This window comes from Peromyscus maniculatus, chromosome 5 (assembly GCF_049852395.1).
Source record: "Peromyscus maniculatus bairdii isolate BWxNUB_F1_BW_parent chromosome 5, HU_Pman_BW_mat_3.1, whole genome shotgun sequence".
Taxonomy (NCBI): Eukaryota; Metazoa; Chordata; class Mammalia; order Rodentia; family Cricetidae; genus Peromyscus; species Peromyscus maniculatus.
In genome coordinates this window covers 86,120,531-86,139,928 of record NC_134856.1, presented here as the reverse complement: position 1 = coordinate 86,139,928, position 19,398 = coordinate 86,120,531, and the positions used below count along the sequence as shown (strand labels likewise).

The 19,398-nt window shown below is 43.2% G+C and overlaps 1 protein-coding gene across 1 annotated transcript in view; it reads right to left on the bottom strand.

The window, feature by feature from the left end:
- The window catches only part of Itih5 (inter-alpha-trypsin inhibitor heavy chain 5), a 93,248-nt gene that overhangs the window by 30,654 nt on the left and 43,196 nt on the right, over nucleotides 1-19,398 (bottom strand). Inside the window, exons 6-7 of the mRNA XM_006984413.4 lie at nucleotides 14,601-14,770; nucleotides 13,677-13,793 (exon numbers count right to left, since the gene is read on the bottom strand). Coding sequence (XP_006984475.3) covers nucleotides 13,677-13,793; nucleotides 14,601-14,770 — 287 coding nt within the window. The remainder of the gene's footprint in view (nucleotides 1-13,676; nucleotides 13,794-14,600; nucleotides 14,771-19,398) is intronic.

Sequence of the window (19,398 nt, the reverse complement as noted above, 5' to 3'; positions counted from 1 at the left end):
ATGTCTAACTCTTCAATGGCCTTTGAGCCATTCAACTGGCCTTTGTCCCATTCAACTTTCCCTTAGGTCTTGAGTTCTCATGATTCCTGTCTCTCTGGCTTGTGTCCATGCTTAGGCTCTCACTCTAAATTTCCAGAACATGGCATGCCAGGACCATAAAAGAGAAGAACACAGAGGCTGAGAAAAAGTCATACTCCATGTAAAATTGTTGGACTATTATGTAAGAAATAAACACAGTTTACCAAAGACTTATATTGTATATTCAGGAAATATTTAGAGGAAGTGGAGCTCATATCTGCCAGGCAGAGAGAGTGATACAACCCCTGTGTCTCCATCTGTCTCCTCGTGCTCTTAAGGTCTCCACAAAGTGGGACAAGCAAGACTTTCGTTATTGGAGGGAAGAGATCCTAAAGCCAGCTTAACTATTAATTGGGTGAAGTGTTAGGTTGAATTGTTTTTCATCTTCCTCATTCGTTCTAAAAGATTATGTTCAAAACAGAAAAGACAAGAGTTTTCTCAGACATATGGAGGGGGCACAAAACCAAATTCTTACAGATATGAGCTCCCCGGCTCAGCTGCCTGGGGGGTAGTATAGTATTTTCTCATTGCTGTGTCAGAATACCTGATAGGAGAAAAGTAAAGCCTTCTTTTAGATCACAGTTTAGGGGGCTCATCCACTGCCCCAGGAAAGAGGTGGCAGAGAAAGCAGAGAACTCCAGCTGTGGATCTTTGTGCGCATGTATTACATACATGTGCCTGTGTGAGTGTGTGCCCATGTATGTGCAGCCATGCATGCAAGTGTGTGCATGTTCATATATGTGGAGGCCTTATGTTCTGAGATGGGGTCACACACTGAACCTGAAGCTTAACATCTCAGCTAGGCTGGCCAGCCAGTGAGCTCTAGTCATCCCCCTGTCTCCACCTCATCAGCACTGAATTGCAGACATGCATACTCACACTTCTTACATGGGTGCTGGGGAGCCAAGTTCAGGTCCCCATGTGATCATGATAAGCACTTTACCAGCTAAGCCCTCTCCCTAGACTCGTTCCTGGTTTTTTAGCCTTAAGACACATGACTACTCTACAGAAGCCCCAAACTTCTCTCTGTGTGTATCAGACAACATGAAGCAGGTCCCGTCCTACAAATTGAGAGATACAGAAGCAGGCTCTGGTACTACTGGGGGTGGCCACATGATTGTATATGACCAATTCCATAACGGAGACAGTTCAACAACTGAGTTGCCATCACGGAACAGCAGTGTCAAGGAGGAGAAGGGGCTTTCTCTATGGTACTAAACTCTGTCTCCGAATATCTCCTCATCCATTCTATTCCCCCTCCATAAGGCCTAGACCCTCATCTCCCTAAAGGAATCTCATCCATCCTTCAGCTACTACTTCTGTTTGGAGATTTCCCAAGTCCACACTCCAGACTTGAATTCTCCCCCTCTCCTTTCCGGATAGTTGCAGCACTCTCCTCCTAGTCTGTGGAAGATATAACCCATGATATTCTTAAACACAAAGCACTCCCCGATTCAGGCGTCCACACTTTGAACTTGGTCCCAAAGTCTGTGGCCACTCCTTTTACTCTCCTGTTCTTCTGTAGCCAGTTTGAAGGGAGTGAGAAGGACACCTGGAGTGTTAATACCTTCTGAGAGGGTTTCCGAGAAAAAACTGTGCAGCCTGGATGCATGACCCCCATAAGATTCTACTAAGAACTTCTAGGTTATCTTGGCTCAGGAGCCCTTTATATGTTATCAGAGAGTTCTTTGATCATATAACTGTATAGTTTGATCACCAGCCCAAATATCTTCAGGTTTATTTTACTTGAAACTCATGGTTATGGGTAAAGTCCCTCTTCCCCATCCCAAGCAGGCCCATAGACTAGATAGGCAAAGTATCATTTGTGGTCTCATGTTAGTGGGCAGAAGTTTTTCATGTTATAGGGGTGAGGGATGCAGTCCTTCAAAGGAATCAGCTCTGTGCAAGGTCTGGAGCTCAATACTCCATCTCAGAGGGTCCAAGGTCTCAAATGCTGTCCCAATGGGGATGCTTAAAGCTTGAACTATAGAGAATAATACCCCTCTAGAGGAATATCACTAAATTTAGATACTCACCACTGGCTTTTCAGTGATCTCTTCTTCCCTTCCCTTTTCCTCTCTCTCATTTTGAAACAGGATCTCACTCTGAAACTGGCCCACAACTTACCATGCTCAGTCTTGCTTCCAATGGCAATCCTCCTGCCTCAGCCTCCAAAGTGCTGGGATTAGAGGTGTGATCCCCCATGCCTGCCTCTTCAGTGTTAGACTCCATGGTGGTGTTTGCTTGTTTAGCAGCCCAGCTGTACACTGGAGGTCCTGTGCTGATTTCACTCTTTTTACAAGTGCTCATGTCAAGAAAGCTCTCATGTCACCTACTCCAAAGCTATCATCCAGCCCTTCTTGACGATAGCATGTTCCTTCTTGTTTCCAGCCTTCTTCAAAGCCACCTCTGTGCTGCCAGGAAAACCGCCTCCCATGGCAGCCCCTTCTTACTCTCCCGGCATTAGTTTTTTTGCTGCTCAGCTCTTTCTCATCCCTAGAATTCTTTCACTATCTACATGACAGAATGGATTTGAATAATGTGCAAATGTTCAGCATTTCTCTTCTCCAGCAAAATGCTAATGTCCTCTATTAGAGTGGCTTACAGTTGGATAGACTTTCTTGAAACTCTGTGGATCAGTTACTTTTCCTGCTGCTATGATAAAGCATGTTGGAAAAAAAAAACCCACTTCAGGTAGATAAGGTGTATTTTGTCTCACGGTTCACAAAGCATCCACAGTCAGACAACAGAGAGTAACGAATACAGACAGAGTGTGTGGCTTGCTTTCTCTGTTTTATGCAGGATCCCCCTGTGTAAGGAACAGCCCCATCCACAATTAAGACGGGTCTTCCCACATCAATTAACATGTAATCATGATAATCTCCCAAGGTCATGCCCAGAGACTCATTTCTCAGATTAGTCTAGATTCTGTCATGTTGAAAATTAACGCTAAGCATCTCACTCCTATACTCTTGAGCATTCTGCCCATCTGTCGGCACAGGTCTTCTCCCCCATTCTTATCTCATTCACATAACAAACTTCCAAGAGACCTTCTAGACTCACTTATGCCATCCCCCAAGCATTCCTCTCCACCTCCCACCATACACAGACCCCTTTTATCTCCAAGAACTGGTCCCCACCCTGTGGTACAATAACCAAAGCCTCCATCTCTACTCTGTTGATCATTTGGTATGTCGGTTTTGTCTAATTCTCTGTTTCTTTTGGCTTCTCGTGGGAAAAGGCTCCTGCTTATCTAGGTATCCCCGGTGCCTCACAGTACACAATCATATATTTGTTTCATTCTTGGAGAATCTGAGTCTGGAGTCAAAGCCAAGATGAAACTTGGGGGAGAGTCGAGTGTCCTGAACAAGAGAAGGGGGTGGCTGTGTTCTGGCAGCTCTGAGGAATTTACCCAGTTGCAATTTTAATCACCCAGCCAAGGCTGTGAAGTCCCTGGATTGACCAAGATTTCTGACACCCAGATAAGCACTTCCAGGCTGGTTATCTCACTTAATTCTCTCTGACTCACAGTGGTTATCTCTCTGGTACCTGAAGTGGTTTCCGTTCTGCCTCTCTATAGCCCTTTTATACAAAAACCTTGCCCATCCAAGTTGGAGAGCAGGGGTAGAATTTTCAGGAAGCGGAGAAAGAGAGCAAGCTTTTCCATTTCCAGCTGGTTCCGTGATTCCAAATGCTGACAAATGAGTGGCGTGCTCCTCTCCACAGGCTTTCTTTGTGTGGCAGTCAGATGTCTGTTCTCAGAGACACTCCGAATTTCTAGGCATGACCTCATTTAGGGAAATCTTCAATTACCTCAAAACCAAAATTTCAAATGGGGAGCTCCAAGTTCTTTAAAGTTAGCTGTGCTACCGCAAGATGGGTTGGTAGGTAAAGGCGCTGGCTTTCAAGCTGGACGACCTGAGTTCTAATTCAGGGACCCACATGGCAGGAGACGGAGAGAGCCTTCTCCAGCAAGTTGCTCTCTGGCCTCTGCCTCAGTGTTGTGCACACTCGCAGACAAACGCACACCCACTGAATAATTAAGGTAAAAAGTTAAGTATCTATATTATCAATGTGAGGGAACAATTTTTTTCTTGAAACTGCAGATCTCAGAGCTTACAACTGGCCCAAGGAAGTTATTTTGCCTTCTGTTCATGTATTAATTACTTCATATCTTGGCTCAGGCAGACAGACCGACAGACAGACAGACACAGACACAGACACAGACACAGACACACACACACACACACACACACACATTTTCCTCATTATCCTCTGGACCCTGCCCTATGTCCTAGATCTCTATTTTGAAATACATTCCTGAAACATCCATCCACTGGTGACAAAGGCAGATAAATATGAGCATGGAGCTGAAATGCCTCTAGTCACACATGGTTAGTCATTGCAGTGGGTGACAGGTCAGCAAACTGTGGCCCACAGCAGAACCCAGACCTCAGTTAGTTCTGCGAAATACAGTTTTATTAGAATACGACACTACTATTTCTTTGCGTGTTATCTATGGTTGCAGGACAATGGGAGAATTGCTGGGCTGGAGGTGTAGCTGAGTGGCCCAGTGCTTGCCTTACATGCGTGAAGTCTTCCATTCAATCCCCAGTACCACAAAAGAACAAAAAGGTAGACATACACATTGGTGATATGTAGTTACAATGACTTCTGGGGCTGCAGACATGGCTCAGAGACTCAGAGTTCTGGCTGCTCTTGCGAAACACCTAAGTTTAGTTCCCTGCATTCACATTAGCTCACAACCATGTGTAAGTCAGTCCCAGGGGATTCAACTTCCTCTTCTGGTTTCTTCAGGCACCTGACATACATGTCATGCACATACATATCTAGTCAGGCAAACACTCATACACATAAAATAAAAATGAATCACTTTGAAAAGTAGGTACAATGGTAACAACCTGCTTGAAGGTATTACACCCTTCTAGGAAGCTCGCAAATCCCCAGAACTAAAACAAACGAGGCTCAGCCCTTTTGTTATTTCCTAGGGCCACGGGACTGCTTCCAATGTAGATGCTTACAATGATGTCTAAGATCTAAACAGGCACTCAGGATACCTGGTACTTCATACTAATTGTCTTTTGAATGATGCCACACAGTCTTTGTCTTCTAATCCCTCCCAGGTTTTTAGACACACTCTCATTTGATATGCTTGCAACACACCTTTTTTTTCTGAGTCTTCACTCATTCTGGAAGCTTCATCCTCCTGAGTAGAATACAAGTCTGGGGAGGTCCTTTGAATTCCACTACTCATGCCCATCCCACACCTTCCAGATGTTAGGTTTGTGCACACTACCTCCCTTGATCCCTATCACCTAAAAGCTACTCCATTTATCCTGGTATCTTCCAGAATCCTCCCTTTCAGAATGTGGCAAGTTCACAGGTTCATGGAAATCCATGAGCTAGACTTTTGGACATTACTGGACTTCACACTCATGTTCTCACTTAGCATCTCTATAGTCTTCATGCTCAGGTTCAACCTGCCCAACCAAATCATGGAAGTGAAAGAAATATGCAACCCTGTTTATAAGAATATGTTGCTCATTCATTTTATGCATCAAAGCAGAATCACATCATTAGTTCTTCATAGCACCCAGCTGCTGGCTGGACCCCTGGGAAGGAGATTTCTGTGTGCATTCATCTGCACTGAGCAGCATTCTCCATCACATTATGTGCCAACAAGAGTAGATGAAGACTCAGAGTTTGAGACGTGGTCCATAACTAATGTTACCTTGGAAGGCTTAAGAGTGGTACTGCAAGCCACAAAATTATACAAAGCAGGATTTCAGCTGATTGTGACAAAGCTAATACCTGGAAGAAGCCAAGGGCCTTCCAGAGGTCAAGCTGAGGCTCAAAGAGCCTTGGTGATATTTGGCTTTTGATTATCAGTCGTTTTCTGCTATGAGTTTCTTGTGTGCTCTTGTAGCTTTTCCATCATTTTTGGGCACCATTTCCCCTCTACTAAAGGAATATTTAGATAATCTGTGTGCTGACAGCTATGCACAGCCAGAACCCCAGTTCAAGCCTCCCTATAATTATCGCCATTGGCAGCATCCGGCCAGGACCATCCCCAGACAGAGGAAAGTACCTTATCAGAAATACCTCTGTACTCTCTAAGAACAGACTTAAGCATCCAGGCAACCTGTTTGAAAAGGCCTGGCAGATGAGCCAATTAAGCTTAACTACCTCCTTTCCCAAATCTTACCTCAAGTTCCAGATCTCCCTTTAACTATCACCAGAGGCATCTAGCTGTACACAGGTTGCCTAGTGACCAAGCACACCTCTCACCCTGCAGAAAAACGGCAGATAGCTTGGACAGACAAGAGCCACAGGAAAAAAGAAGGCAGTTTTATTTTCTCCCATTGACCTAGCAACTTATAGAGTCTTAACATTTTCTACCAATCACGTTTAAGATTATAGTTGAGCACATAAGATCCCTCTTCTTAGATATTACCCAAATTTAGCCTTTAGTTAATTCATTTCCCCATTAGTCACTTCCCTTTTGGGTTGCAAATGATAGTTAGCAACTACTGCCTCTCTATGTGATTCTTATCACCCCTTCGTTTGACCCTGGAAGCCTGGCTTTGCACTGCCAAAGGCTTACAGCTTGTAAGTGTATATATATACTGGGACTTCTGTCTCCAAAAGTATAATAGAGAATGGTTGAGGAAGACATCCAACATCAGCCTCTGGCCTCCATAAGGACAAGTACACATATACATGAGCACCCACATACATATGTGCATACACATTAACACATGCACATACATAAGCATATAAAAAGTGCATTTTTTTAAAGTGTGCTTGCTTAGTAAGTACTAATCACTCAATTATATGTACTGTGCCTTTAAAAAAAACCAAAAAGTAAATCTAATGTTCCTGTGATAAGCACTGGGAATACATTCTATAATGGTTAAAATCAAGATGCTCCCCCCCCCCCCCCCCCGAGTTCATGGAGCTCACAGACTGTTCACCTGGAAGGTAACATCAAAAATAATATAACTAGCTCCTGGTAGCTAGATTTTGAACACTCTGGAAGAAACTGATACCCTAGAAGCATGAAAGGTGCCTATGAATGAAGCACACGCTGTTACACAGGATACCAGAGCAAGTCCTTCCCACCTGTTAACTCACACTCTCCCTAATGTCAAGGTGTGAAGGACAGACAAGGAATGCTGTGCATGTTCTTCATCCCCTGATACCATCTACCAACTCAATGAGAGGATGGAAGACAACCATCCAAGCCACCTGGGAACCCAGGGCTGGCACCAAGTGGTGCCAAGTGTCAAGGGGATCCCAACATGAGAAACACCTGTGAAATGATCCATTCATCACTGTAGCTGTTAGAGAGACCCCAGAGCCAGGCCTCACAATGAAGGTGAAAGCAACAGATCCAATCATACAGATGACTGGAGGGCCAGAGAGATGGCTCAGTCCATAAGGCGTTCGCCACAAGAGTGTGGGGATCTGAGTTCAAATACCCAGACCCTATCCAAAGCTGATGAAGTAGTGAGCAACTGTAACACCAGCATTCCTGTGGTGAGGGGTAAGGTGTAGACAAGAGAATTCCCAGAAGCCCAAGGGTCAGCAAGCCTGGCACATGCAGTGGGGGGCAATAAACAACTTTTTCTCACACAAAGGAGAAGGGAAGGGCCAGCATTCAAGGTTGCACTCTGATTACTACTCATGCCCCCTGGGCATGCTCTCTCTCTCTCTCTCTCTCTCTCTCTCTCTCTCTCTCTCTCTCTCTCTCTCTCTCTCTCTCCCTCTCTCTCTCTCTCATAGACACACACACACACACACACACACACACACACACACATACATACACACACACACGTGCACCAAGGTAGAAAAGTTAGTAACAACAACAACAATAATAGTAATTGTACAAATTAGAGGGAAAAGTGTGGGCTTTGGTTAAAGAAAAATGTATTTTTTGAAATAAAAATGTTTACACTTATCTATTTGTGTGAGTGAGTGGGGGTGTAGGGGTCAGAGGACAGTTCTCAGGACTCAATTTTCTCCCTCCATGTAGGTCTCAGGAATTGAACGCAGTTCTTAAGGTGTAACAGAAAGTTCCTTCGCCCACTGAGCCATCTTGTCAGCCCAGGAAACCCTTCTTAGTAGCCACAGTGGCATCACCAATGTCCCCCAGGACAGACATGTTTGCAGATACTCGGGCCTTAGCTGTGCAAGTCAACTAACAAAAGAAAGACAGGCACCCTGGCCACATCATCTGTCTCCCCGTCGCCCTTCTCAGCTCCCGCTTCACTGAGTGTTTGGACGGAGTAGCAGAAGTCTTTCTGACCCAATGTCGGAGCCACCTCCCAACATATTCATCTGCAAAACCAGGTGGGAGACAAAAAGCCCAGTGAGTGCCAGCAGCCAGAGGGAGTTCCTGTCTCTGCTCTCAAACTGAGGAAGCCCGAGCATCCAGATGCACATTGCCACTGTGCTAGGGAAAGAACCAGAAAATTCTGGATGCATACAGATTTAGGGGCCCCCAGGTACAGACACGCCCCCTACCGAGTATGCATTTTTTTCCAGTTAAACAAACTTCACTGTTTGTGTGGGGAGGATGTGAATGCATGCATCTGTATTCATGTGTGTGCTCACATGTGTGGAGGCCAGGAGCCAGCATCACAAGTCTCCCTCATTCGTTCTCCACTTTTTTATTTATTTATTTATTTATTTATTTATTTATTTATTTATTTATTTATTTATTTATTTATTTTGAGATAGCCTTTTACTGAGCCTGGAGCTCACCAATCCTGCTACATTGTCTTGCCAAAAACCCGTAGAGATATTCCTGTCCCTGCCTCCCTAATACTGATAGTTTAGGCAAGCGTCAATCACACCCAGCTTCTTTTACATGGATGCTGGCAATCCAGAACCAGGTCCTCAGTCTTGCATGGCGGGAACTTCCTGACCAAGCCATCTCCCCAGCTCAATGTTTACAGTTGCTTATAAAGCAATTGTTAGAGTAGTTATTTTTTAATTAATTTGTGTGTGTGTGTGTATGTGTGTGCATATGCACCCTCGTGTGTCATTGTACATGTGTAGAAGTCAGAGGACAACCCTTGGGAGGCAAAGTCAGGTCCTCAGGCCTGCATGGCCACTGCCTTCATCCACTGAGCCATCTCTGTAGTGGGTAGCCATTCCAGCTTGGATCTGGAAGTTCCAACCCCCATTGAGACTCTGGCAACTATCATGCCTACGAGGCAGGGCTAGGGGAGGCGCCTGGAGACCCGAGATCTGGATGGGCGAGTGCTCTCCCTGTGCTGGGACCCTGAACGGTGGAGATGGACCAAGCAGAGCTCCAGAGAACACCGCTGGGTTGCAATACACCTTCCCCAGACCCTGCGACCTACCTTTCCCTTTTTGTAAGTTACCCACTAAATCAATCTTCCTTTTAACTAAGTGGAGTGGCCTTAATAATTTCACCAATACATCTCTGCAGCTCTTGAGTAATTATTAAATACCAACTATATTCCCAACCCCATGATAAGAGCAGTGAAACTGTTCAAGCCCGTCCAAGTTTTGAGAAGCCAAAAGCATGGAGAATGATTCATAACAGGATCCAAGTGGACCTGTGACAAATGTCTCATATTGCCAAGCCTGCTGACACAATACAAAAACCTTGTGCTTGGGACAATCGTCTTTTTCACCAGTGAAATGGCAGCGTCTATGAGACTCCACCACGAGCCAGCTGAGCTTTCCACCCAGTGCTGTGGCTCCGAAGAAATCACGGATTGTTAAAAGAGGACTTTGCAAAACCACCCAAGGCGGCAAGGGGTCTGCAAATTGCTCAGACATGTGTTTGGCTGTTCCAGGGTGGTTCTCCTGGAAAGAGGCCATGCTGTTGCTTAGAAGCCAGGAGAAAGACGCATGCCAGACTGACAGTGACTAGCAAGGAATAGGATTTTAGTGTCCAGAAATGCCAGAAGAAAGGAGAAGAATGACAGTCTCACATCAGTCATTCAGTTGTTCTTGCATAAAGAAAGAAACTCGTGCCTTCCAGAACGCAGCCTTCTCGATGGAGTCTTAAACTAAGAAATAGCATTGACCTTGCATCCATCTACACCTCTCTTGGCTGCACGCTGTTGCTTGCATAATGGTACAATAGTTTCATGGTTTGGGTCAGAGCAGACCTGGAACCAAAGCCTGAACTTTCCACTTAATAGCCAGGTTATGTACTTGTGAAAACCCTCAGTTTTTCCATCAATAAAATGGGATGGTAGTGAAATGGTTATAAAGACTAAACACTTCCATCTGACATAATTCATGTAATACACTTAGGATAACAAATATCATGCTGAATATGGGCCCTATTATGTTGCTAAGAGGTCTCCAAGTGTCTGGAGAGACTGTACAGTGTGTAAAGTGCTTACCATGTAAGTGTAAAAACCTAAATTCCCTCTCCAGCAACACTGTAAAATCTGCACACAGCAGCATGTGTGTGATCCCACCACCAGGGAAGCAGAGAGGAGGATCCTGGACAGCCAGTCTAGGCAATCAAGGAACTCCATGTTCAAGGAGAGACCATGAATCAAACATAATGAGGTGTGGGTGATTAAGGAGGACACCGGAAGTCACCTTCCACCATAGTACAGATGCACACAAGTGTACATGCACCCATATGAGAGGGTCATGCTTATTTTATGATTAAAGGTGAATTCAGAAAAGCCCTGATTTGTTTGTTTGTTTGTTTGGTTGGTTGGTTGGTTGGTTGGTTGGTTGATTTCTCTATATGGTTCGGGCAGGATCTATCTTTACTTTTCTATAAGTTATTTGGCAAGATTTCTTCCTTTTCGCGCCTTTTATTATTTTTATATTTTTAGACAGGGTTGTGCTATATAACCCTGGCTGGCCTTGAACTCACAGTCCTCCAGCCTCACACAACCTAAAGTGCTGAGATCACATGTGGACAACAACCATGCTTATAGATAAGAATATCCTTGACAACCACCTCATCAGATGTGGAAAACCACATGTCCTACAACCTCCTAGTCTTGGACTCAGGCTGTGAAGTAACTCAGGCACTAAAGATGAACCCTTTGAGCAGCTTCAGCCTTTGGGGACAAATGGTCTCAGAGTGAATGGGGTGGTGACAGTAGACTGGCTGAGCACTTTCCCACTTCAGTACTTCTTAATACTTTATTGAGAAATAATGTAAAAATTATACTTCTGAAGGATACTAAAAATACATATTACTCAAAATGTCCTTATAAATAATTAACAATATTTATAGTTTGAAACCATGGAGATGAAAATAGTATTTGTTTTTATGTTGTTTTCTTTCGTGCGTTTGTTTTTAAATAAGCTCCTGTGTATCCCTGACAGGCACGGAACCACTGTGTAGCAAAGGATGACCTTGAACTTCCGATCCTCCTGCCTCCACTTCCTGAGTCCTAGAATCACAGGAGTGCACCACCACACCCTATGTATGCCATGCTGGAGGCTGAACCAGGACTTGAGGAATGCTAAGCATCAAACTCTCTATGATCTCTGTCAATAGCTTCTTTTAATTATTAATATGGTCGCCACCCTTTTTCATATTCTTAAGGATTTTTTTTCTCATGGATTGTCTTACATCCTTTGTTCACTTTCTTAGGACAGTTTATTTCTTACTGATCTGGAATAGCTAATTGTTTATGGATGATAAACAGTTATCTTTTTCCTGCATACAGTTTTCCAGTCATTTATTGCTTTTGTTTTTAATTTATACCAAAAGTTTACATTTTTCTTTTACCTAAAATAATTGTTTATTTTCCTTTGTAGTCACTTTCATCTCTTATTTTTATCCTTAAAAACTTGCCCTTTGCTATAAACCTAGTTAATAATGAACCTATTTTTTTCTTTTTTTTTTTTTTTTTTTTTTTTTTTTGGTTTTTCGAGACAGGGTTTCTCTGTGTAGCTTTGCGCCTTTTTCCTGGAACTCACTTGGTAGTCCAGGCTGGCCTCGAACTCACAGAGATCCGCCTGGCTCTGCCTCCCAAGTGCTGGGATTAAAGGCGTGTGCCACCAACGCCCGGCGAACCTATTTTTTTCATAGCCTTGAATGTGGCTCACTGATTATTTTTACTTAGTCCTTTAGTGCATCTGGAACAGGTTTTTTTATATTAGTATTATTAGTATTATTATAAATTGATATCATCTTTTTCTAGGAATGAATGCACATTAAGTGCTCAACTACCTTTCTTCACTCTTCAGTGCTTTCAGATTCCCTAGGGAATGATGCTGCCCATAGTGGGGAGCCTTCACACCTCAGTTAACATAATAAAGATCCCCTGAGACATGCCTATAGGGCAACCTCATCCAGATGCTCCCTTCCCAGGCAAGTCTAGATCGTGACCAGTTGTCAATGAAAGCTAACATCACATCCATGAATCCACAAATTCATAAAGTATGAAAAGAAAACTTGGGACGAATAAGTAGGAAGCCATCATTCTAAAATTACAGAAAACTAGTATAAAGGAGAAAGTCACAAAATCAGACACCAATAAATAATCCCAATGAAGAGAACACAAGTTAAAAATTTACTGCCTTCAACAGCAACAATAGACATCAGCCAACAATGGAAACGTCCTCTAATGACCCTTCTGAACTTGGAGTTTTGGAGACAGGATATGGATTTTGTGAGAACTACTGAATTTTTAAGATCTGAATTCTTTGTTCTGTGAATTTGCCAAAGGGACTTCTGTAGCTGAAAGTTTCTCTGTCCTGCCTGGTCGCACCAGGTTCCGCATTCCTCCGGCCTGGCAGTCCAGCTGCCTCTTATGAAATAATCATTCAGAAGCTTATATTAATTATAACCACTTGGCCATTAGCTCAGCCTTATTACTGACTAGCTCTTACACTTAAATTAACCCATAATTCTTAACTTTGTTTAGCCATGTGGCTTGGTACCTTTTCTCAGTTCTGCCTTCACATCTTGCTTCCTCTGTTGTTGACTAGTGACTCTTGACTCTGCCTTCCTCTTCCCAGAATTCTCCTTATCTGCTTATCCTGCCTATACTTCCTGCCTGGCTACTGGCCAATTGGTGTTTTATTAAACCAGTATACAAAAGCACTATCCCACTGACTTCTAAGGGTTCTGTCCCACTGTTCACAAAAGAATCCTCACTGGACACAATTTTTGTTAATATGGTACTGTTCTGTTTTATTTCATTTTGTTCTGTTTCATTTTGCCTTGTTTTGAACTAGGTGTCACTATGTAGCCAGACTGTCCTGAAACTTGCTATGTACCTCAAATTTGTGTTCGTCCTGCCTCAGACTCCTAAGCTTTTGCATTCTAATGTATATCACTGTCATCAGCTAACAACCTTGTTGAGTGGACTTCTCAATGTGTTCCTATTTCACTCACATTGTCCTCTCTGCCAAGTTCCCTCTAGCCTGTCCTTCTTCTTTCTTAAATCCATAGAATCTACCAACGGATTACATGAGTTAGCTTCAGGATGTCCGTAAGTAGGGATAGTTGGGTTCGGCATCAACTGAATGTCATTCAAAAGGCTGATCACTGACCTGGTCAAAAGCATGAGCAGAAAATGGGCGGGTGGCACCCACTCACTCACCTGCTGGAGTTTCGCTCCCACCATAGAGGCACTGATGTCAAGCACAAAAACCACATTCTTGGGTAAAGGAGGGAGGTCTTTAGGAGCAAAGTAGTGCACAAAGTAACCATTCAGAACCTGGTGGAGAAAAATAAAGCAGCCAAAGTGGCATTCAGAAAGGGAAGGAAAATGGTAGAACAGTCTTTGGAACCTCTAGAACACAAAGATGGCATGAGTCAGTCTAGGGTCACATTCCACACCAACAAAACTGTCTACAGTCTTTGATTCCTCCAAGAGAACTAGCTGCTAATTAATATACTATTCATCATGGCTTGGGGGTAGAACTCAGTGATAAGAATGCTTGCCCAAGGATGTGCATATCTCTGGGTTCAATCTGCATCACCTTGAAAATAATATAAATGTAGACATAGTATGGATACATAGACCATGACAAACATCAACTTTAATTCTGCATCTCCTTATGACCTTGTTTCATGAGAATCCTGCTCCCATCACTATCTATTTTTACTAATTATCTTACACAGGGAGGTATCAAGGTTGTCTGCATTCTCTGTGCACATCCACATATCTTAATATTCTCACCTTGTCTCTGCAGCAATACAACCTAAAGGGAAATAAGCTACGGAACAGTCTCTTTTAATTAAAGTTGAAGAAGTGCTAAAATTCTAACCCCATCTAAAACACCACAGGGAAAATTATATTATAGATTTCATTTGCTGTCCAGGTTACTGAAGCGCGAAATAGGTACCCTTGGCAGCCAGCAAGGGAGCATCACTGGTCTCTTTGAAGACGTATTTTGGGTTTAAACAGTTTTACTGAGAACCAAAAATATCTTTCACCTTTAGGTAAGTATTGGAATCCATAGGTGTGAATCGAACAGAAGGGATCATGCTCCACATATGGTGGCATCATGGAAGCCGTTACCTGGATGTCACCAATGCTCTGCTCTCTCTTGACATCGTATCGAATGATGAAATCTCCCAAAATTCCATTCTGGGCAATCTTAGCTTGTTGGACCACAGTCGGCTTAAAAAGAACTTGGGCAAAAGTTTCATTTTGGTTGATAACAGTAGAAGGGGGAGGACCTGTGTCGCCTGTAAATAAGATGTAAACACAATAAATAGCTGAAACTAGAAAGATCTTCCCTGAAAAGATTACCTTTTTGCATAGACAGAGGATGTCAGACTTCAATCTGTTTAAAGTTCCCCTGGTATCTTCTAAGAACTTCTGCTAATTTCTCGAGGAAGAAGGGGTTGTATCTGGGGCCATGGTTTGAGAGGATACAGACCATAAAGGAGTAGAAGCTGGTCATGTTACAACCAAGGTCAGAAAGCAGAGAGATGAATATCCTACTCAGCCCATTTTCTCCTTTTTGTTCAGTCCAGGACCCCACGCCATGGAACAGTGCCACCCATCGTTAGGGCCATCTTTTCCATCTCAATGAACCTAATCTAGATAATCCTTCACAGACACAGAGGTCTGTCTCTTGGGTGACTCTAGTCCCGTCAAGTTGACAGTATTAACCATCACAGAAAGTCAGAACTTTGTCATGTACTGATCCACCTTGTACCAGGTGTGAGTCCTTGCACAGGTTACCAAGCCATCTTTAAATACATAAATAGTAGTACCAATGTCATGCTCTTCAGAAGATCCAGTGACATGACGTACTTATCACCATGCTGGTTTGTGCTAAGCATAACACCAAGCGATGTGTTATAATATCATACTTAAGCATTTGCAAAGTAGGAGGAATTCAATATGGCATTATGGACATGTCACACTTGGGATGATACATGACTATCACAATGAAAGAATCTACTGGTGATGCTGATAGTTATGTTGAGGGAGAGCATCAGAGAGTGAGGAATATATTCTCTGTCCTTCACTGACATAGAGTTCAAAGTCAAATACAACTTATCCAAAGGCAATTGAAGTAGGATGAGTGCTCCTTTGGGAGGATAGGTACTAAGTTAGAAAAAATACAAAAGAACTTTTGAAGAAAAGTGTCCATCCCATGTTTGATGTACAATGCAGCAATATGGGTGTACTTAGTCTAAGTGCATTGACGTGTATGTGTGTATATAAGTCATCAATACTTACATGTAAGTTTTATGCACTTCATTCCCTTTTTTAATTTAAACATGGGAGTTGGAGAGTAGAATGAATTGAAAAGATCCTCTGAGGCATGGAACACAACAAGCATAGTTTGCCAAGCAAACCCCTCCCTGTTCTTCTCCTTGGAGTAAATGTGCTGTAGAGCCACTTCTATGGGGATTAAGGGTATCCAGAGATGGTCCAGCAGGCAGAAGCAGGGGTAAGGTTACTGAGAAGCACTTGCCATGTCATATCAGTTAAATCAAAGGAAGTTGCTCTGGTGGCACCAGCAGCTGTCACCTCTCACTTCATTGGAAGTGTCCAAGCAAACCCTGGAAGAGTCACCTGCAGTATGTAAAGCAGGCTGCAGTCTTAGAAGAGCAGCATCAGCCACACCTTGGAACTTTCTAGAAATGTCAGTTCTCAGGCTCTTCCCGGAAACCCTGAATCAGAAACTCTGGAGGGAACCTTAACAAGTCCCATAGGTGACTCTGGTTTCTGACAATGGAAAACAAGGGATATGCCATTCACCCAGACCTCCTACCTTACATGCACAGCCCATCATGCCCTTTGTTTATGTAAGTACACTTATCCCAACGTTCTGCAATAATCTAACAATTCTCTTTACATTATCAGCATGTACCCACTTTATCTTGCTCCAAATCTCCTCATAAAAATGCATTTATACAAGTTCCTCAACTTAATCCATTCATAACAAAGTGAAAGCCCTGGGAATTTAAAGACTATAACTTCTTTCTTCTGATTTATTTGACTAGGCTCTTTGATACAGACCACGAGAAAGGATGTGTAGTATTTTTGTTGCCTGTTGACCTCCGGTGTTTGTTCATTCATAATGAAAATTCATGAGTTTCATATAAATGCCCTTATTTCACATGGCCAAAGAGTGGGTGGATTCTGTTTGGTTCTTCACCAAGAGGCCGAATTCCTGATGCTGGCTCCCACCCACTACATGCCACACAGTAAAGGTGACCCAGCAGGGTTTCTACCACTATGGGGAACAATTCAAGAGCAGCATACTTGAAAAACTATTATCGTATAGGAGTGGTCAGGTGTACCATGGCATGCATGAGGAGGTCAGAGGACAACTTTCAGGGGTCCATTCTCTCCTTCCCTCTTGGGCTCAGGGATCAAACTCAGGTTGTCAGGCTCTCGTGGCAAGCCCTTTTATACTCTGACCTGACCCACCTGCCCACAACTCTAGAAAGTGAAAATGTTCTGGACTAAGAAGATGATATAGCATGAAGGCCTGAGTGCTGATCTCCAGCACCCATGTAGAAAGATGGATGTAGTAATGAGGGCCTGTAATTCCCCCTGTGCTGAGAGGTGGATATGGGATTCCTGCTGTTCTCTGCTCAAGCAATCTAGTCAATCAGTGAGTTCCAGGTTCACTGAGAAATTCTGTCTTAAGCAAACAAAACAAACAAACAAAAAGGTGTTCAGCAAAAAATGAGTTGACCTCTGGCCTTCGCATACACAAACACAGGTATGCACACCTATACACACAAACACAAAAGAAAAGGGAAAATAAAATCCTCTGTTCATTAGAGGAAAGGGAAATCTGATCATTCTATTAATATAGACTTCCAGCTACTCACCTAATCCCCAAAGCAAAATAATACTATCTACTATTGACTCTTCTTAGTTCTGAACCGGGGCTCATACTGTGAACTGTCCCACAGTACTTCACAAACCCAAAGCAACTGCCATACTTGTCTAATGAGAGGTCTTGTTTCTGTTCCTTCTCTTGTCTGCCCATTTGGTTAAGGGGAAGGAGTGGACGATAGCGGCCGCCCCAGTTATGGGCACTGTATCTTGTCACTGCCATCCAGAAAATGTACTTGCAGCTCTCTGCACCCACTGACGCCTCTCAGGCTACCAGCCTTCCCATCAGGCTATCCTCACGTATAAAGCTTTGACTTCAAAAGCTAGAAACAGAATTGCCCGTGGAAGCCATGTTAATAGCAAAGAGCGTCGGGTTGGGCGTTTCACAGACTACATGATTGGCTCAGTGTTTGAGTTCTACACCAGGGAAACTGGAGCACCACCAGTGTGCATCCTTGCTGGGACTTAGTGAGATCACATGTGGAAGATGTTGATTGTGTCTCCTGGTAGGTAATAGTGTCTTCAGTACATAACAGTCCGTGTCTTCGTGTCTTTGTTATTTTCTAGTTACTCTGACAGAATTTGTCACTTTTCAGTTACTCTGACAGAATGGCTGACAGCAGCCGCTTAGGGCAGGGAGGCTTTATTTTGGCTCAGTGTGAGGGTACGGTCCATCCCAGGGAGGACTCTCAGCAGGAGGCGAAGCAGCTGGTCACATTGTATCACTTGCTTTCTGCTTTTCTCCTCTTGATTTTAAGAAGGCCAGCCCACTGGATGGTGCTGCTCACATTCAGGCTTGGCCTTTCTTTGGTCCTCAGGGGAACGGCTCTGGAAGCACCTACACAGACATGCCCCGAGGTGTGTCTTGGGTGACTCTAAATCCGGTCAAGCGGATAATGAAGCTTAACCATCACAGTCCTCTCTCTTTTGGAGTCACTTCCAGTACTCTGCCCATTAGAAAAGACAAATTAAAAGGAAAAAAAAAAACTATCTTTGGATGACAACTAGTCTTCATCTGGAATCACATTTTACTCCACAAGATCTTGTGAAAAAAATAATTTGGAAAGGTTTTGCATGTCCTTATGTACATTATTGATCTGGAATTTAAGAGTGTCTGTACCAAGAATAATTTTTATAAAGTACACTGGATTTAACTGCTTCCAGAGAGACCCCTGAAAGGATGAGCTGAATTTTCATATGAATGCATATATACTTTTTTCTGAACTAAAGATTCACAATTTTGCTAAAGAAATTCATGTTTATAAATGCTATTACATTGTCATCTATTTGATTCTATCTTTTAAAGACAAAACCCACATTCGGTTGGTTATATAATACATTATATATTGTTTTATATAGAGAGAAAGCAAGGTTCAGAGGACACAAACTTAGTCTTGGCTTTATGCTAAACCACAGACACTAGTCACAGATAGACATTCTTTTAGACAGCCACAAATGTTAGGGGAAGGATGCCAATTACTAGGTAAAGCGTCTAAAGGTGGAAATATGTAGGAGCCAACGAACCATGCTCAAGGACACTGGCTGGAAGCTACCGCCCCGAGAGCTGATGAACAGAGGGATTTCCTGGATTCTGTTTCCTGTGGGCTTCAGGTTTGGCTACTGTCAACCCCAAAGCTGCCAATACCTTCGCCTTTTACAAAAGGATTTCCAAACAAACACTGCCTGCTTATTTCCCCTGAAAAGAGGCTAGACGGTCTGGGTTTGTTTATAGAAATTCATTACCTGGGATACTCTGTTAAATTTCGGGCAGTAAAAAATACTGGGACTTATGGAGCATCAACAGTTTGATGATCCCAAAAAAGACAAAGATCATGCAAATCAACTGAGTATTGAAATAAAAATAAAGCATAGGCAATGAGAAGAAACTGGTTACTTTTTACAAATCTCTCATTAAATAAAGTTTTCTTATTGGAAAGGATTCTTCTCACCTGTTTGATGTGATGATTACTAGTGATCGTCAGCCTCACTGGCTCTAGAGTCACCT